At 39.6% G+C, this 21382-nt stretch overlaps 1 protein-coding gene across 1 annotated transcript; it reads right to left on the bottom strand.

Annotated features, from left to right (window-relative positions):
- Positions 1-471: 471 nt before the first annotated feature.
- On the bottom strand, positions 472-1638 carry LOC138874125 (uncharacterized). The gene is made up of 4 exons (XM_070152628.1): positions 1493-1638; positions 1024-1120; positions 783-876; positions 472-668 (listed from the first exon to the last, which is right to left on the bottom strand). Exons 1-4 carry the CDS (start codon positions 1636-1638, stop codon positions 472-474), a joined length of 534 nt encoding a protein of 177 aa, XP_070008729.1.
- Between the last annotated feature and the right edge of the window lie 19744 nt (positions 1639-21382).

Below are 21382 nucleotides of genomic sequence, written 5' to 3'. Positions count from 1 at the left end.
TGTTTTAGCCACTACCCACTTGGTGAAATAATCGATGGCCACCAGAATAAACCTGTGCCTGTTGGACGCTGCTGGCTCGATTGGTCCAATGACATCCATTCCCCAAGCAACAAAAGGCCATGGTGCAGACATTGTATGTAATTCAGATGGTGGAGAATGAATCAAATCTCCATGCACTTGGCACTGATGACATTTACGCACGAAACTGATACAATCTCGCTCCATAGTGAGCCAATAATAACCTGCCCAGAGAATCTTCTTTGCCAGCACATACCTATTCATGTGCGGTCCATAGACTCCAGTATGTACTTTGGTCATGGTAGTCGTGGCCTATCTGGCATCTACACATCTCAATAACCCAAGATCTGGAGTTCTTTTGTACAAAACTCCTCCACTGAAGAAAAATTCACTTGCTAAGCGACGAATTGTTCTCTTTTGATCACTTGTGGTTTGTATCGGATATACTACCCTTCAGATGTATTCCTTAACATCATGAAACCATGGTTCACCATCGAGTTCTTCTTCCACCATGTTACAATAAGCATGCTGATCGCGAACCTGAATATGCAACGGGTCCACATAAACCTTATCTGGATGATGTAACATTGACGCTAGAGTAGCCAAAGCATCAGCGACCTCATTGTTGATCCTCGGAATATGTCTGAACTCTATTGATTGAAACCGTTGGCAGAGATCATGCAAGCATTGCCGGTACGGTATGAGTTTTAAATCCTGTGTTTCCCATTTTCCCTGAATCTGGTGTACTAGAAGGTCCGAGTCACCCAAGAACAAGACTTCCTGGACACCCATATCCACAGCCATCCTCAAACCCAAAATGCATGCCTCGTATTCCGCCATGTTGCTAGTACAATAGAACTGAAGTCGTGTTGTAACAGGGTAATGATGCCCTATTTCAGAAACAAGTACCACTCATATTCTAATGCCTTTCATGTTAGCAGTACCATCAAAGAAAAGCTTCCATCCTAGCCTTTCAATCTGTTCCAACTCATCAATATCCATTACCTCTTCATCAGGGAAGTAGGTCTTCAAAGGTTCGTATTCTTCATCCACAGGATTCTCAGCCAAATGGTCAGCCAATGCTTGTGTTTTCATTGCGGTCCTAGTCACATAGATAATGTCAAATTATGTGAGAAAGATCTGCCACTTTGCGAGCCTTCCCATGGGCATAGGCTTATGGAAGATATACTTCAACGGATCCAAGCGAGAGATGAGGTAAGTAGTATAAGATGACAAATAATATTTCAGCTTCTGGGCTACCCAAGTTAGGGCGCAACACGTCCTCTCAAACTGAGTGTACTTAACCTCGTAAGATGTGAACTTCTTGCTGAGATAGTATATGGCCTGCTCCTTCCTGCCAGTGATGTCATGTTGTCCCAACACACATCCAAATGAATTGTCTAAGACCGTCAAATACAGAATCAAAGGTCTCCCTGGTTCTGGCGGGACCAACACAGGTGGGTTTGACAAGTACCCCTTTATCTTATCAAATGCTTCCTGACATTCATATGTCCACTCGACTGCAGCATCTTTCTTTAACAATTTGAAGATGGGCTCACAAGTTGTCGTGAGCTGAGCAATAAACCTGCTGATATAATTCAATCTCCCTAACAGGCTCATCGCCTCAGTCTTGTTCTTTGGGGGTTGGAAATTTCTGGATAGCTTTGATCTTTGACAGGTCTAATTTAATACCTCGGCGGCTAACTATGAATCCCAACAACTTTCCAAACAGAACACTGAACGCGCATTTTGCAGGATTGAGCTTGAGATTGTACCTGCGAAGCCTTTGGAAGAACTTTCTCAGATCTCTGACATGGTCATATTGCTTTCTAGACTTTACAATCACATCATCCACATAAACCTTGATCTCCCTATATATCATGTTGTGGAATATGGTCGTCATTTCCCTCATGTAGGTTGCCCCGACATTTTTCAAACCAAATGGCATGACCTGATAGCAGTACGTTCCCCATGGCGTAATGAATGCTGTCTTTTTTGCATTTTCTTCATCCATTAAGATCTGGTGGTAGCCCGCATAACAATCCACAAAATAACCAATCTCATGTTTGGCACAATTATCGATCAATATATGGATGTTTGGCAATGGGAAGTTATCCTTGGGACTCGCCTTGTTGAGGTCTCAATAATCAACACACACCCATGTCTTGCCATCTTTCTTCGGCACAAGCACTACATTGGCTAACCAAGTGGGATACCAAGAGACCCGAATGACCTTGGCCTCAAACTGTTTGGTGACCTCTTCCTTAATTTTCACACTCATATCAGTTTTAAATTTCCTCAGCTTCTGCTTGACAGGGGGAATGCCGGATCAGTGGGCAATTTGTGAACCACCAAGCCGGTGCTTAGACCTGGCATGTCGTCATAGGACCATGCAAAACATCTTTATACTCAAACAATGTTTTGATTATCTCCTCTCTGAGTTGTGGTTTAAGATGGACACTTATTTTAATTTCCCGAACATTATCTTGGTCCCCTAAATTGATTGCTTCTGTATCACTCAAGTTAGGATTGGGTTTTTCTTTAAAATGGCTTAATTCTTTACTAATCTCTTCAAAGGCTTCATCCTCATCTTATTCCGATTCAACATCACATTCTATTTCTTGAATTACTATTTCAGAATTAGATTGGCTTTTAAGACTGGTCCGGAGATTTCGCATGCATGTCATATCATTGAAGCCAGCATAAAAAGAACTGTACAAGGAGAAAAGGAAAACAAAAATAAAACTATCAGGAAGAGGGGAAAAGAGAAGTTGCATTTGATTGAAATTAAAGATAACGAAGTTTATACATCCAAACGAACGGAACATAGAATCTGAATTACAACCCTGGAATAATCCAGATAAATTGAAAGAAAATCAAAGCAAACTACTAAAACTCCCTCCTGGTGGGGAGAGGAGTAGCTTCCCAACTGTTAATTTTTGCATTGGGCCTAACAAATTGCACATCCGCCTTGCTAAAACCCTCTCCAGCTTCCAACACGTTCACATCGACGAATATCATCTCGAAACTTTCCATCAAATCTACATCCACATCAACCACCAAAATGGGAACCGACGTCACTGGGCGCTTTCTGGTACCAGGCCTGACAAATGATCGGGAAAGACGCGGGACTGGCTTTGGAAGGGCCCATGCTCTCTGTTTCATTTTTCTGGCTCTTCTCACGTCTGCGACTGTGGGCTTGAACCCCAAACCAAACATATCCAAGTTCTTAAGAAGAGAAACCGGTTGTACGATACCTTGCAGAGATGCACCTAAACCCTTGCCCGGCACAAAACCATTTTTCAACATTTCAACGGCTACCATGACTAATGCAGCAGCTACCCTTGGAGTCGGCATGCACTTCCCTTCAGGAAGTTTCTCTACCGATACCGTGTCAAGAACCTGATAAACCTATGGCCCCTTGTCGTCTTCAAACTCTATGAATGGAACAATGGCATCACTGGGAACACGCAAAATTGTCTTCGCCATGCACAACAATTTCCTGTCTATCCCATTCAAACTTAACCATTTGGTGCAGAGTGGACAGGACCGCTTTGGCAGCATGAATCCAGGGTCGACCTAACAACAGATTGTAAGAAACAGTCACATCGAGCACTTGGAATTCCATAGTAAATTCAACTGACCCTATTGTAAGCTCGAGCACTATATCCCCGACCAAATATTTCCCTCTACCGTCGAATCCCCGAACGCATATATTGTTCTTGTGAATTCTTTCATCATCCACCTTCAACTTGTTCAGAGTGGAAAGAGGGCAAATATTTGCACTGGAACCGTTGTCAACAAGTACCCGAGTAACCACGGAATCTTCATATTTCACCGTCAGATAGAGGGCTCTATTGTGCTCGGTACCCTCCATGGGCAACTCATCATCAGAAAAAATGACTATGTTTACCTCAAATATCTTGCTAGCTATATTTTCCAAATGGTTTACTGAGATTTTGTCAGGAACGTGGGCTTCGTTCAAGATCTTCATCAAAGCCCGACGGTGCTTGTCTGAATGGATCAATAATGACAAGAGCGAGATTTGAACTGGTGTCTTCCTTGACTGCTCCACAATGGAATAGTCTTGTACTTTCATCTTTCTTAGAAATTCTTCTGCTTCTTCCTCGGTCACCGCTTTCTTCACCAACACTAGGTTATCTTTTAAGGTTTTAGCTTTTCTCAACTCTTCGGGAGCAAAGCATCTTCCTGATCGAGTCAAACCATGGGTCTCACGCACTTCTTCTTTAACCTCTTTCCCCTTGTAAGTCACTGTCACTCGTTCATAATTCTATAGGACTACCTTGTTGTTGACTATTAGTAATTGAGTTACCAGTTTGATAATGACAGGATCTATGCGGTCACCCTTCACAATTACCACAGGCTTGTTCATCACTCCTGGCACAACCACTTTGCTCTTTCATGTTTTCCTGCAACGTCACTTAAGGACCCCTTCTTAGACCTCAATCTGATTAGTATCAATGAGCTATTGAATAGCTATTTTCAACTTCCAGCATTTCTCTGTGTCGTGACCCGGGGTCCCTGAACAATACTCACAACTCACTGAGCGGTCAAGATTTCTGGGAGGGGGATTCGACAGTTTAGCCTCGATCGGATTCAACATACCCAACTATCTTAGTCGATGGAATAAACTAGCATATGATTCTCTCAAAGTAGTAAAGGTCTTTTATTTCTGCAACCTCTCATTCTTAGAGGCTTGATTTGACCGGAAACCTATTCCAGGGGGATTTCTATAGGCTCTCGGGGGTGGATGGGCATTTTGTGGAGCTAGGTATGGACCTTATGGAGTTGGCGCATGCCATTGTGTGTGAGAGGGAGGTTGGTTATAGGTTTGTACGTGATGGACGGAAAAATGGGGATCGGGCGGTGGGTAGTAGTGTTATGGTGGACTATATGGAGTGTGGGGGTAAGTTTGGTGGTAGGGTCAAGGCGGGTTGTAGTAACATGGAATGTTCCTGGATCCAACCCAAGCTCCCGACTCAATTATAGCAACATCCTCCTTCTTCTTCTTCCCGAGTACACTCCAGGTACTGTTTTGAATGGCCTGGGTGGTCGCTTTGATTGTTGAATAACTCATGATCTTGTTGGACTTGAGTCCTTCCTCAACCATGCCTCCCATTTTTACCACTTCATTAAAGGACTTGCCTACTGCTGACACCAAGTGACCAAAATAAGTGGGTTCCAAAGCCTGCAAGAAATAATCAACCATCTCACTTTCTTTCATCGGAGGGTCAACCCTTGTTGCTTGCTCTCTCCAACGGAATCCATATTCCCTGAAGCTCTCACCGGGCTTCTTCTCAATCTTTGTCAATGAAAGATGGTCTAGGATAATTTCGAGGTTGTACTAAAAATGGCAGGCAAAGGTTTGGGCCAAATCGTCCCATGTGTACCACCTGCTATGATCTTGTCTGGTATACCATTCTAATGCGGACCCACTCAAACTTTGGTTGAAATATGCCATCAGCAACTCATCTCTTCCACCTGCTCCTCTCATCTTGCTACAAAATCTTTTTAAGTGTGCTACTGGGTCACCATGCCCGTCGTACAGATAAAACTCGGGCATTTTGAACCCTGCTGGTAACTGAACATTTGGGAACAGACATAAATCTTTATAGGCCACACTTACTTGACCTCCCAATCCCCTCATATTTCTGAACAATTGTTCTAAGTTTTTGACCTTTCTGATCATCTCTTCATGCTCAGGATTTTTGGGTGGCTTCTTGGTCTCTGCCGAGAGATCAAGATGAGAGGTGTAAGAATATGGTTCTGGAACTTTGAAGGTGGGTTCAGGGGGATAGTACTGGTTGTCGTGAGTTTGGAATAGAGGTTTACTGGAAGATCGGTGTAATGTAGCAGGTGGAGGTGCCACAAAAACGGGTGTAATTGGAAGTAAAGGGTATGAGACTTGTTTGGGTGGTGGAGCTTAAGAAGAATGGGAAGTGGCGCCATAGCATTGTTGGTAGAGGGGAAAGGCTGGAGATTAGTTCTTAGTGGGAGGCTCCTGAGGTTGGGCCGATGGTGGGATATAAGCAGGGTTGGCGGGATAAACTGGTTGTGGATGCCCTTTTGCCCATGCTTGGTACATTTCAGCCATCTGCTATTTTAACTTATACATCTCTTCCTTCATTGCATTAACATCCAGTTCCTCCACCTTTTTTGACGGGTTAACAATACTTGTCTTCGGTTCTTGGTTGGCTATATTCAGCCTGTATTTTGATCGGGTGTTGTATAAGTGAGTTGCCAGAATGCCAATCAACTAACCACCTGCCTGTACTCAATACATCAACAACAATCTTGTTAGTGGTTAGGGCTTTAACAAATTGGTAATCGCATATTTGGGGAATGAATGCACCTAAGCAGTTTACCGTTTCTATCATGCATTTGATCGACTGCTTGCGTCATCCTGGCTTTTCTTTCTTCTATCTTTTTTTTCATTCTGGACTTTGCTCTTCTTTGTTTTTATCCTCTCATTTCCCTCTTGTGCTGCCATTGCTTCTTTTTCTTATTTTTCCTCTTTTTATTTCTTTTTCTCTCTTGTTTTTCCTCTCTTTTTTCTTTTGGTTATGGTCGAATCCTTTGGAGATTGCCTACGTATCATGATCCCGCATGAATCAGACCGAGAGTAGTTCTGGGAAGATAAGTACGAAAGTAAATAATAAAACAATTTTTGGGATTTTCAATTTCATAAAAGGCAAACGCTTTGATTACAAAGACTCAACACTAACGAATTCCAATAGAAACTAACAAATACTGATGAAAAGATGGAATACAGACTCCAAAACACACTATCATACTCCAACAAAAGAAAATACAGACTCAAACACAATTGACAAATTCCAGCAAAAGAAAATACAAACTCAACACAACTAACAAACGGAAAGGAAATACAGACTCAAATGAAAAATCACGAATACATCAATGCTCCTGGTGCCCACGGGACATCATTCAGTCTCGCCGCGGGCCTATATGCAAGCTCCCTTTGAAGTTGGTCCAAGTCATTCATTATCTGCTTAACAAATGTCATCACTATCACGAAGAAGGTAGTGCGAGTCATATCCTCACAGATTTGGCATTTTATAACGATGTAATCGGCGATGTTTCTGATTCTCTCTCTTATGACACTTTTTTCTTGTAACAAACGCCCAATCTGCTGGGTCCTGGCCCCCAAAGTTTGCTCGGCCACTTGATTTTGCTCCTGAAGCTGTTGCAGATCTATTTCTAATTGTGTCAATGTCGTATAATAATGTTCTCTTTCAACCTTGAAGTCTTTCGACTGTTTGATCATTTTGTTTTTCGTGGCGATGACCCTTTTCTTTAATCCCGCGACCTCATCATCATACGTTTCTTTCAACTACTTAACCAGGCGTGCTCGTTCATCTGTATTTTTAGCCAACTATTTTCGAGCCTTGGCTAGTTCACCTTCTGTTTTGTTCAAATCAAAACTATAGTCCCTCACTTTCTACCTCAAGTTAGCTATGAGTTTCTCATCTTTGGCACTTCGGGCTGGGTTTTCTGTTGCTATTTTCATTTTCTGAATCTGGGCTCGAAGGGCCTCATTTTCTATGGCTAGCTTTTTCTTTCCTCCTTCGTACGCCGCGTCTTGCAAGCTATTTTCAAATTGAAGGTCCCTGACTTGTTTCTCCAGTTTGCTTATGGTAGCCCTGTACTCGTTTTCTTTGGCCAACCAGTCCCATTGCACTTGTGCTCCGTTAGTGAACTGTTGGACGTGGGGTCTTTTTGCGGGCCTTTCGGTCTCATGTTGAACCCGGGACCTTTTACCATACCAAGCAGTATAACTAGGCTCTACCTCGCCTCTGGATAGATCTCGTATTTGAGTATTAGGCCCTAAGAATCTGCACTGATGTCAAATCTGACGCACTCTTTCTTCTGGGAAGGCAGCTTTTGGCTCTAACTCAATGGCCTGTCGACTCAAATCTTCATCGTGTGGGATGGTCTAGTATCGGCCTAACTGACGTAGTAATCTGTGCGGAGCATAAGGCTGGATACTCCAAAGACCCATTAACAGCAGAAAGCATTCCTCAGCTGACATGTAGATTACCTCACCGACCGAGAGCCACCTGAATGTCCATTCGATCTTATTTGCAGTCAAAGATCTCAAATGAGCATGCCATGCTTCCGTACCGTCCGGGAACTCATAACCCTCTACCCGCTTTTCTTGTTTTTCAATGCAATCGAGGCCAGTTATACCACAATTCAAGTATCCCAGATGGTGGCAAAGGTGTTCCTCCATCCATAATTGTAACAGCATATTGCACCCTTCAAAGAACTTTCCCCCTTCCCGACAGAGGGTCAGAGCTCGGTAAATTTCCACCAAGATCAACGGCATTATAGTCCCATTGCCTTTTTCATCATAAAGTCGGTTATCCCTACAAGTCCCAACTCTATGTTTCCATCTTTTCTAGGTCAAACCAAAATACCCAGGAACGCCGCTATAAAAGCTAATCTTCTCCGAGTTTCCCATTTGTTTCGGTTTCCCGCATGAGTAAGACCGGTATCTGGTGTTTCAAAGCCACGGGGATTCCCGTAACGTCGATACAGAAAGTAGAAGGTACAGAATCCTTTGGCCAAATTTCCGTCTCGGATGTCACGACTGATGCTTAACAAGTCCAAAAATTTATGAGGGGTTACTGTTCTTGGTGCCACCGGGTACTGACTTTTAAGATTCACTTCAAAACCGGCATAGCCTGCTATCTCTTCTAGTGTAGGAGTTAACTCAAAATCAGCAAAGTGAAATACATTATGCGCTGGGTCCCAGAATGGTATCAAGGCCTCAATCACGTCTTTTCTTGGTTTAACCTTCAAGAGCCCGATAAGACCGCCCAATGCTTTTGTCACAATCTTTCTGCTATCTTCCCCCAAATCATGCCACCACATATGTAACTCCAAAGGGATCTCTTCACGGACTGAGAAAGGTTCATTTTGAATTGTGCTCATCCTGCACATTTATTAAGGTGATTTTAATTAAAAGGAAACTACGACTCGTTTTGACTCAAGAAAAATGACCATCTTTTTTTTCTTCAAAATTTTCACACAAATATCCAGCTTTGCCAATACGGCCTTTCAGCACTTCGAAACGAAGATTTTAAGGCTGTGTCAGAGCCAAAACCTTTAAAAGTGATTAAAAGTGGTTGTTCTTGCAAAAACAACCTTCTGGCGCCCTTTGACATTTGGCTATTTCTGCCAAGAATGGCATCACCCTAATTATTTTCAAATTAAAGTAAATTTTTGTTCTTTTGTGTTATTTTTGCAAAAAGGAAGTTGGACCCGATAGGGGTTGCCTACGTATCTTACACCCTGTGAGAATCAAACTGGCGTAGTTCGGGGAAAATTTTTTTAAGAAAATAAACCGAACTTCTTTTTTTTCCTTTTCCCAAAACACAGATTTTTTTGTCCTATTTTTCTTTAAAATTCACAAAATTCCCCTCTTTTTCGGCAGAGTTTCAGTATACTTTTAGGGACATTGGTTTTCACCGCGGGTAATTAGCTCACACTGCTGTTTTCTTTTCCCAAATTCTCTCCCTTTTATTCAAAAGCCGGTCAGCATGCAGGTCTGAAGCAAATAAATGCGCAAGTAGCAAGTAAGATGCATCAGGATGGTCTTTTTTATCTCGGGTGCACCTGTCCTAGACAGACTCAACCCCTGTGTTGAGTCTCCAAAGTCGAAATGCACATGATGCAAACAAATGTTCCTACTAGGGATCCGGCATGAGGTATTGTTATACTAGGTTTAAAAAGCTGGGTTTAGTTGTTCTAGACCTGGCTTACCCGAGCGGACAGCTCGAGCCGAGGGGGGCAGCGTACCGGAAATATATAAGCTTCACGGGCTTTACAACTTGTCTGAACCTCGTTCTAATTTTGGAATATGACTCTAAAAGAAAAGAAGTCACACGAAGTGCACACTTCTTCATGATTTAGAAGACCCAGAGAGAATAGGAATTTCGCAACAGTTTATATACAATTCACGGAATATCAAAGCGATAAAAGCAATAAATTAGCATATTATGCCCAAATCATGTAACAAATTCAGATAATGGATAAAGCCAACTATAACAATCATTCTAAGCTCGAATTCTTGAACCCTCAACCAGAGATTCTGGGTTCGAGCCCCAGCAGAGTCGCCAGAGCTGTCACGCCTCCTTTTTACCTACCCCCCTAAGGAAGGGTGTAAAGGGAGTTTTCCAACTTAAAGTGATAATCGAAACGGGATTATTTTATTTGAAATTTAGGGTCGCCACTTGGGATAATTTATGGTGTCCCAAGTCACCGATTTACATCCCGAATCGAGGAAAAGATTGACTTTGTATTACAATCTGCGAACGAGAAATCCGGGTAAGGAATTCTATTAACCCGGGAGAAAGTGTTAGGCATTCCCGAGTTCCGTGGTTCTAGCACGGTCGCTCAACTATTATATTCAGGTTAATTATCTGATTTTAAACAATTACGAACCTATGTGTAAATTTTAACTTTTAACTGCTTTTATTCAATTTTTAAAGAAGATTGAACGTCGTTTAAAACACGTTTTTGGATCGCGCCACATGAAATGCACCGGCCATCCTAAACATATTTTATTTAACGTCTTAAGATTTTGATTTGGGTCACATGAAATGCACACCCGAGTTTAGGAAGGTAATTTTAAGATTACGCGCTTAAAGCAACTACGCGTTTCAGCTTTGCGAGGGCCATGAAAATTTAACTAAATGGTACGCCTCGATTTCTAAGGATTAAAATTGATTAAATGAGGGCCATGTATTTTGAAATTTTATTTGGCAAGGCATGCTCCAAATTATTCTATTAAAGGTATTTCTAGACTCGGTTTTGAGGGCCATAACTATTGGTATCATTTAATATGGCACACCTCAACTAATTGACGCGATCTAATTAATTAAACATTAAAGGAACTTGAATTCTACTTTTAATACTAATGCTCAAACGAATTAGAAGGAAATCTGCCCGGAAGAGAACATGGTCGAATATTCGAAAGAAAATGGCTTGAGCCATCGATAGCACTAAGATGGGAAAGTAAAAGGCAGGCCCAAACAATGCAAAGTAGATAATTCTATTTTTTTTTTTGCAAGTGTCTTCAGACTTGGGCCCAAGGTGAGCCCAAATCTTTCAGGAATCTGAGGTTAGCAATTGCAGAACTCGACCTCGAATCCTTGTGGCACACCAGCAGTGTCTGAAAAATCACTAGATAACAATGTGATCCCAAATGGCTAACTACGGAACACCCAAGTATATGCAATCAACTTTTAAAATCAGCCTTCGACTGCTCAATAGACGATTATATGCAGTTCAACAATGATTTGCAAGCAGTCGAAAGTCTGATTTAAATAACTAGCAGTAGGCAGCTTATTTCCAGATATCCAAATTAACTTAAAATAAAGACCTGAAGATTTAAAACAAATCAAACCAATCTCACATAAGTAAAAACCCAACTAACCATTTGTCATTTCCCAGTGAACTCAAATTTACATCTACATTAGTGAATCCCAGTAACTCTCAGCCAAAAAAAAAAACTAACCAAAGTCCTTAATAAACCAACGTGAAATTAGCAATTACAAACTTAAAGCCTTACTAACACGAATTCGAACTTGTTCAAGGGGCAACGCCCATGATCCATCCAGTATTACAGAGCATGTTTACAGCTAAATAATTAAGAGTGAACATGATAAAGTGGAGATCAGACTACTCCACACATTCTGATGATTTCTAAAAGACATGAGTGGCATTTTATGAACAAAACAGAAATACAGCTAAGTTATAAAAGTGAACAAATTTAAAGCACTGCTTCAAAGTTCCCTGTCCATTTCATTCATCAAATTTGGATTTGCATTCTGCAGGTCTTAGAATAAGTACCTGGATATTGAAAGCAAAGAACAAAGTGAGGAGTCAACAACTGTACTTAGAAGAATTAAGCACCAGCAACACCAATGCAAACCAGAAAAATGGATACGAAGCAGTACAAGACATTCTTAATCGAACAATAACCCAAAGAAACCTCAAACCAAACTTCAAACACCCAAAACTCAATTCATTTCAGAACCAGATTAATCAGAAATTCTTCAGAAGTTAATAGTCTTCGAAATTATAGAAGAAAATGCAATGGAACAGTAATCTTTTTTCTTTTCGTGTTTTCAGCCCTTTGTCTTTTCTCTTAGAACTTTTAGTTCTTGAAGTCTATGAAAGTAGTAATTTTTTTTTTAGTTTTTGTATTTTTTAGATTTCCAGCTCTCAAAATCTTCCTTGAGCTCTAAGTAACAATGCATTTATAGGCAAACTACTAGGGCAGCCTTAAAGAGTTCGAAATTGCCCTTAAAACCTTTTGAAATTTTCATTTTAGCTTAGAAGCCCCTAGTGTAAACCTCAGAATTTCAAAATAGCCCTCACCTCAGCTTCTAAGAAGCTTCCTAGTTCAGTTATACAAGATTCCCAAGCCTAGACTACCCAAATTACCCCTTAATGACCCTGTTATTACCTCTGAAAACCAAACCGAAAAATGGGTCAGAATTGACCCAATAACCCAAACCAATTTGGATGGGCTGCTCTTTGCCAAATGGACCAGAGACAACCCAAAGCCCAAACGAACACTTATCTATTTGAAGAGAAAATCTGCAAGCCATGATAACATGAAATGATTTCAAAGCAAACCGACTAAATTACTGATCAATTAACACGACTAGGCAGGGAATTAACTAAGTTGAAATAACCTAATTTAAACTAACTTGGGTGACTAAACAGAAAGGCAATATCAGAGAATTAGCCATGCTATTAACACAACGGACTAAAGAAATCAGAAAACAGGCTTTCACGAAGAAGAGAAAAACAGTGAACAGAAGACCAATTTAAACTCGAAAGATTAGTCGAGTTTCAGCCAGATTAGTATAAGAAAACTAAGCTAAAGAAAAGGGGAAGGAGAAAGAGAATAAGACAGTAAAAGAAAAAGAAGACACGAGGAGAAAGGTGCTTACCGATTCAGACTCTAAATCTATCAGAGACAATGGACCTAACAAAATTAATACCGATCGTTTGAATCCAAACTTCAAAACTCGAAGAACAGTGCCCTATGACCATGCATGTACCAGGTCCGATAGAAAATGATTTTTGAACTTTCAGGGCTCGAACTCAGATTTAGGATTCAAGAAGCTCCGGCAAGATTCAAGGGAAACGGAGTGAGGATTTGGCATGAGGGGGTCATGATGGTATGTGGTGTTAATTTGGGGTCATTCGGGTGAGTTGGAGTTTTGGTCTTCCTCTTCGATTCAAGATTCGAAGAGTTCTATTATGATTCGAGGGAGGGGTTTTGGAGATTTGGGAAGAGGAGACGGAGGGGAGTCTATGGCATTAATTTGGGGTCGATTGGAGTACCGCCGGCGGCGGAGACGATTTCTGGTGGGCGGTTCTGGTGAAGGAGATGAGAGGGGTAGGGGGAAAAGATTAAGACATTTATATATCACGATGAGGTTGGTTCTGGACCGTCGGATCAACTAACCTAAACGGTTGAGATCAAAGGATAGCGAAACGACGTCGTTTCTGGTGAATGGGAAACCAGACCGGGTTGGGGTGCGGGTTTGGGTCGGGTTTCGGGTGATTTGGACGGGTTTCACATTTGGCCTGGAAAGAATTGATATAAGTGGCCCAAAATCAGCTCCTCTCAATTCTTTCCTTTTCTCATTAATTCAATTTTTTCAAAATTCTTTTCTTTTTCTTCTTCATTTTTCATAATTAAAACTAAAACCTAACTTAAATCCAATTAACCTGAAAATTACTAATAAAAATTATCACATTTAATTAAAAACAAACTAAAAGAAAAACTACTCAAAATCAAAGTAAAAATCCAAAGGTGCAAATTAAACTATTTTTGTGATTTTCCCTTTTTATAAAACAATTTAATTACTAAATAATTCTTAAAATGAAAAATTAAATCCTAAATGCACATGCAATGCATTTTTTTTGTATTTTTCACTAATTAAAAATGCACAAACAAAAATGTAAACAATTAACAGAAAATGCCACGAAAATCCACAAAATTGCAAACACTGAAAGAAATTATTTTGTTTTGAATTTCTGGGAGTAATTCATATAGGGAAAAAATCATGTGCTCACATCAGCGATGGATTAGTGATTAGCGAAAAAATGATTTTTACCTTTTCTAGAATTTTACTTAGGGTAAAACTCCCCTTGTCACTCCCCGAACCTGGGCCTGGATGTAACACGACACTCGGTGCCTGACTACATGTGACCGAGTGTCGTGTTACGTCCAGGCCCAGGTTCGGGGCATGACAAAGCTTGGTATTAGAGCCCTAGGTTCAAGTGTCCTAGGGAGTCTATGAAGTCGTGTCTAGTGGAGTTTCCTTTATATGTGTGTGACGGCCACTCATATAAACGGTTAACTACCAAGACATCCAGGGTTGTCTCATTTCTTTCTACTCTAGATCGTGCCATGAATCTTAGATAAATAGGTAACCTTTTCTTCCTATCGAATTCCAAACGTATTGGATGCCCAAGCGATACGCATGAGAAACCTAAAGTCCTATAGAGGATAATTGCCCATTGAGGTATGATTATGGAGTACAGGTTGGTAAATACGAGAATTTAGAGGATGTAAAAAGTGGGATGCAATGGATAGTGTTACAAATTAGAGCATAACCTTATCAAAAAGTACAAAAGCAGTTATCATGTCTTATGGTTATTCAGTACGCCAGTATTCAGTTATATGTTTACTAGATATCCAATTTTTAGTGTATCAAAATTTCTATAGACTTGTGAGTATACAGTGATGCATATGTATGCTCAAAGAGAATGTAAGTAATAATGATTATAGCAAAATCTTCGCATGTTTTAGGGATTAATACCCAAGACTCACGGGATGGTGCATAAAGTGATTTATCAGATATATATATATGGCAGTGTATCCGTATGTTAGACCCCACGGTATATCAGGATAAGGATTTAACTACAACGGGCATAGAATTGATCACTATAGCTTTGGACAGAAAATAGCCTAAGGGTAAAATACCTAGGAGTCAGAAACGTTTGTTATTACCAAAGATGTGATTTCGTACAATTCATGCAAATGACAAGAAGATATGATGTATGAAATGAGAACCAAGAGCAGCCAATAGTGAATTTCAGGGAATGATTTTAAGTTGTTCATATTTATTCAAATCAGAACTAGAAAGTACCATGTTAGTGAATTTATATACGAAGTGGCTATTATTGTGAGATAAAAGATATGACAGTTCCCTTGATGTGACTATGTGTTTAGGTTGGAGGTTTATAATCTGATATGATTTTGAAGTATATAGAAAGTTTGGGGTTAGATATTCCAATTTTGTTTAAGACAGATGAACTTTTCTTAAGTGCGATCCATGTGCATAGTTCAAAAAAAATGATAGTGCACGACAAAAGAATATGGTCAGATGATGAGGGAAGTTAGGAGTAACCTTATGTTTCACTTTAGTTATTCAAAGCAGAACATGAACACATGATTCTAGCAGGTAGTTAGTAACAAAATAGTGAGTATGATTGAGTAGATACAGTGAATTAGCACTTTCAGCAGAGCTAGTAGAGGTACAATTTGATTCACTTAGCCAGGTTAACTCTAGTGAGTGGATGACAGTTTGAAATACCGAACATGTGTTAGAACCGAAAGAGTTTAAGTTAAACTCGAAGTACAGTAAGAGAAAGGAAATCAGCTAGGTAGTGAGAGAGAAAACTATAGAAGAATTGCCTTTTAGAATTATCAAAAAGGGGTATTCCCAAGATTGACAGTATGAACAGAGTTAAATCATTAAGATCGTGTATGATAGTTGTGAATACATTAGCTCTTCATTTATGTAGGTAATATAGTTTTCCTAGTAAGAAAGATTTCTCAGAAGTTAGTTGGAAGATGAGTCGTCATTGACGTAGAGTACAAGGAATTATAGAAAACAAGGAAAGTTATATGGGCCCCAACAAAAAAAAAGAAAGTATCCACAAGTATAAGACCTGTGGTCTAAGGGATGATGTGAAAAATTTTAGTGAGTCCAGTTGGAGATCTGAAACTCGAATATTAGCATGGGATATGAAAAAGAAAATCAGTTCAATAATGAGGGAAAATTGTATAATTACCACACTGATTATGTCTAGCAAGTGTAAGAAAAACAAAGTGAGTAGAATGATCACTGAGTTTAGTTATTGATGATAAAATGATCACAGAAAGCTATAGAATCATGCCCAGTTATGTATCACGAGGGTAGTTGTCATTGCACGTGACTCTAGTCTTCGGAGTACTGGTTAAAGACTTAGCTCACAACAATTCTATAAGTGTTTTCAGGAAGTTCTTAAGAAGATAAAGTGTGGGAAGTATAACTCATGATTGAGGTAGATAAGAGAACTCTAGTAAAAGAAGTTCACCAGCCAAGATAGAAGTTCGACTTCAGACTCTAAAAGATGACAGAGTTGTTGTCTAGAATATGACTTGTTCCCCCTTAGTAGGCGAATTGAAGGAGAAATAGTTTGATGGTCCTTACTTGTTGTAGCTGAAAGAGGATATTCACAAGTATAAGATGATGGCTTTCGAATAAGGGGGAGATGATGGTAGTTTGAGGTACCAAAATTGTGTGTTCCAGACATAGATGGACTTAAAAAGGGAAGATCATGTTAGAAGCCTATAATTCCTGGTATTATTTCCATCCAGGTCCCCCCAAATATGCATCATGACCAAGGAGATTGATTGTATGAACTACATGAAAAAGAACATCGCAGATTTGCGGCCAATTGTCTTAATTGTCAGCAAGTGAAAGTCGAGCAGCAGAAAGCCTAATGTTTTATCACAGAATACACATATTTTGTGTGGAGATGGTAAATATGAAATTTATAAACAGGATTATCTTTCTCATTTTAAAAGCATGATTTGATTGGATGATTGTAAATCGACTTACCAAGTCAGCACATTTCTTGTCAGTAAAGACTACAGATTCAACAGAAGATTATACCAAGTTATACATTCAGGAAATCGTCTAATTACATGGGACTCCATGGTCCGTTATTTGGGACTGTGGTGCTCAGTTTAAAATGAACTTTTAGAAGTTCTTTCAGAAATGGTTAGGCACACGTTTTTCATCCTCAAAAAGATGGCCAGCCAGAGCGCATTTTTCAAACAATTGAGGATATTTCCTTGATGTTAAAAGTAATTGGGATTATCACATACCTCTTATTGGCCTTGCTAATAATAACCTACCATTCTAGTATCAAGATGGCACGGTACGAAGCTATGTGTGGGGGGAAGGTGTAAATCACCAATTGGTTGGTTTGAAGTTGGAGAAGTGGAGTTGTTAGGACCTTATTTGGTCTATCATACTATAGACAAAGTTAAGTTGATTCAAGAGCATTTGAAGAAAACTCAGAGCCTCCAAAATGTCTTATTCGAGCGTGCGGCATAGAGACCTAGAGTTTCAAGTTGATGATTGGGTGTTTTTGAAAGTTTCGCCTATGAAAGGCATTATGAGATTTGAGAAGAAGGGAAAGCATAGTCCCTACTACATTGGGCCATATAGAATCTTGCAAATGATCGGTCAATTAGCATATGAGTTGGAGTTTCCACCAGAATTAGTGGTGGTACAACCAGTATTTCGCGTGTAATGTTATAACATTCAAGTTTCCAGCACTCAAATACTCATGTCAGTTCAATACTCAGATACTCATGTCAGTTCAGTACTCAGATACTCATGACAGTTTAGTACTCAGATGCTCATGTCAGTTCAATACTCAGATATTCAAGTCCGTTCAATACTCAGCTACTCATGTCAGTCCAATACTTAGATATTCATGCCAGCTTGTACTTTGATATTGATGTTAGTTCAATTCTCAAATATTCGTGCCAGTTCAATATTCAGATATCCATGTTAGTTCAATATTCACGTATTCATGGCAGATCAATATTCAGTCAATGCAGTTCAGTTCAGTATCTCAACAGTTCAGTAATCATATATTTAATATGTTTAATATGCAAGTGTTGATGAAAGTTCATGGATGCACCAGACCCGTTTAAGATCCGGAGTTAGCAAAAGTTACAGTCAGGACAATCATTCGAGGACGAATAATCCTAAGGGGGAGATAATATAACACCCCGTAAAAAATTGGCTTAGGTATGAATGAGTTAAAATAGTAGTAAGGATATATTTTGAATATATGAAGTCCCATCGGGATGATTATGGGTGAAAATAGTTGTTTCAAAATCAAGATGGAAAGTAGGTGCATAAGATTTGGCAAAATCGACTAAGTTTGCAGAAGGTTTGTATTCCTCCAAGTTTTAGTGAAAATTTGTAAAGAATATGGAAAAACTTAAAGAATGAAAGTTGTAGTCCTTTACAAAATATTTCCAAAGATCCCAAACGGAGCTCTTTGCAAAAAGTTATGCCCGTTTTACAGAATGATATGCAACCACTGCGGTCCTGCCGCATTTTACCGTGACCGCGGTGGCGAGGCAGTGTTCCAACGATTTACCGCGGTCGAGACCGCAGCCACACCAACCGGGATGCGGTGGACGACTTGGGAAGTCATTTCTTTAGCCATATTTCGTCCCCTACAGCCCCAAAACATAAAAACTTGCTCTACAAAGGAAAACTCTCAAAAACCTAACTCCTCAAGGGTCCCTCCACCATGCAAGGTAAGTTCTAATGGTGAATCTATGTTTATTTTAATTTTTCAACATCTTATTAACATGGGTAAACCCTCCATATCATTAGATATTCGATTGGAACACCATTGATGGGAGAAGAAACCCTAGAACTTGAATTCAAGGAGGTTGAACTTCAAAAAGGTAATGTATTCACCCTCTAATTGATTCTATCATTGAATTAATGATTATAGACTCTATTTCATGAGATATGAGTTGATGGGTTTGATAGAAAAGCATGAACGGTGATAGGTTTGGGTTGTTGATAGGTTATTATTGGTTATGGGTGTTGATTATCTTATAGGTGATAAAGAATAATATTGTTTATAACCATTTGAGACTTTAGAATTTATCTAAGAGCAAGAGAATGGGTTATTGGGTGTAGAAACACTATTAATAAGGGATATGAAGCTTTATGCCACCGAGTGTTTGATAAAATGCCTAAGTGACCAAAACATGACTATTGTTGCTAATTTGGAATCCTTACTTGTATTGATATAGATTAAAGTTGAAAGGGTTGGCGAATGTTGTATTATGCTCAAGAGCAGGAAGTTAAGGTATGTGAGGTTAACTCTCTATGTTTGGGAATTTTAATGATTCTCCCTACACTACGTTTCTTTTACGACGTATCAATTGCCTCAGAAATATAGTTAAGCCTAGTTCCTTGAAAAGTTGTAGGACTTCTATTCTCTAGCTTCATAACCCGTTCATGACTTTCATTCTAAACGTTGTGAGCTCAGTTCGTATTCAATATAAACTTGGGCTTGATGTCCCTAAGTCTCAGTATAGCTTACTCAGCATGTCATAAACAGTTGAAGTTTCAGTGTTCACAACCAGTTCAAGAATACATGTCTCATTCTAGTCCTATTCAGTATTCTAGTATTATGTAACTTAGTATGATTCAGTATTCCAGTATAATGTAACTCAGTGTGATCCAGTATTTCAGTATCATGTAACTCAGCGTGATTCAGTATTTCACTATTATGTATTGCAGTATGATTCTCAATTCCTAATTTTAAATCCCTGAATGTCGAACACCTATATTTGGGCCTGAGGCCGCAGTTTATGCTTTATTCATTTTGGACCTGAGGTCGCAGTTATGTATACGTATACTTGGGCTCGAGGTCGCAGTTTGTGCACATATATATATTGGGCCTGAGGCCGCAGTTTAATATTCAGATAAACAGGTTGTTCATCATTCAGAAGAGGGAGTATTCATATCCTTACTTCCTTTGTTCAGTTCAGTTATTAGGTATCATTTCATTTATTAGTTATTATTTCAGTGATCAATTATCAATTCTCAGTTATCAGCTTAGTTTCAGTTTTAGCATTTATAATTCTTTCTTTCAGTTGCTTTACATACCAGTACAATTCAAATGTATTGACGTCCCTTTTGCCCGGGGCCTGTATCTCACGATGCATGTAATGATTTACAGGTTGATGATTCAGAGCGCTAGGATTCTCGTACTAGCTATTTGGTGATCCCCAGTTCTTTCGGGGCATTATCATTACTCAGTCTTTAGTATTCACATACAGTCAGTGTTTTCAGTACTCAAATAGAGGCTTCAAAGACTAGAGTAACAGTTAGACAAAGTCACGGGCTTTTCATATTAAGCTATGTTGGCTACAAATATGTTTCAGAATTGTATTAGTATTTTCGCACTTTGATTTATATCATCCAGAGTTTCAGTATATCAGCATGTGTTAGTTTATCTTCCGCATTCAGTATGTTATGATACCACATGTTGATTCAGCCAGCCAGTTGGTTCGCTTGGTCATATGTAGTCAGGCACCGAGTGTCGTGTTACGTCCAGGCCCAGGTTCTGGGCGTGACACCCCTACTATATAAGGGGAAAAATAACTATTCATTACATACATTGTAACATGCTTATCAAGCAATATACTTATGTTGTTTCTGATTATTCACAGTTCTTACTCTTGTTTAAAAAGTTCTTCATAAGTTTAAGCTCAAAACTGAAGGCATGTCCCTATTAAGCCTTTGACCGAGCTCGGACTCACTCTTATCTTTGGTTTGGTCATTTATTACGTATTTTATTTGCTTAATCTAATGAAATCAATTACTTGTATTGAATTAACCCACATATCTTTAAAATCACGTATAAATTCAATTGTTATATGTTTTATAGGGTAAACAATTTAGCGCCCACCGTGGGTCTAGGGATAGTAGTGGTAATTTGATACAAATTTCCATAACACAATCTGCTTTACGCTTGTTCTTTGAGATTTTAATTTCATGTCAATTTAAGAATGTAAAACTCTGTCTGCCCACTTGAACGTTGATGCTGAGTCTAGCCACCATGGCTAGAACAACAATATAGTGCCGGAGTCCCGGTCGCGAACCCAATCAATGCCAACTCACATATGGCCATTGGCGCGAACTTGCATACCGACCCAAAGAACAACGTTCGTGGAGGAGCCCAATCGGTAGCCTGGGGCACGAACAATAGTGAAGGTGATGGAATCCATTTGCGGGTGATCTTCGAAATGTTACAAGCTCAATAGGTCGCGATAGCCCAATTACAAAATCAAAGTCGTGCCCACAATATAGTTGAGCCCGAACCATCCCGGGAAAATACCCGAAGAAATGAACAAACCATGGAAAGGTCAGGTGAAGTTGAACCCAAGACCAACCCCAAAATAATT

The sequence above is a fragment of the Nicotiana sylvestris genome, chromosome 7, assembly GCF_000393655.2.
Source record: "Nicotiana sylvestris chromosome 7, ASM39365v2, whole genome shotgun sequence".
Classification (NCBI taxonomy): Eukaryota; Viridiplantae; Streptophyta; class Magnoliopsida; order Solanales; family Solanaceae; genus Nicotiana; species Nicotiana sylvestris.
The sequence above is the reverse complement of the archived record's forward strand: the minus strand, read 5'-3'. Positions and strand labels throughout refer to the sequence as shown.

What these genes read in the sequence shown, in the direction of transcription:
- LOC138874125 (XM_070152628.1), bottom strand. Translation starts at nt 1,638, where the DNA reads ATGAGCCTGTTAGGGAGATTGAATTATATCAGCAGGTTTATTGCTCAG. An exon ending in GCATTTGATAAGATAAAGGG is followed by an intron (nt 1,121 to 1,492) that starts GTACTTGTCAAA and finishes CTATGTGACTAG; the next exon opens with GACCGCAATGAAAACACAAG. An exon ending in CCTACTTCCCTGATGAAGAG is followed by an intron (nt 877 to 1,023) that starts GTAATGGATATT and finishes ACACGACTTCAG; the next exon opens with TTCTATTGTACTAGCAACAT.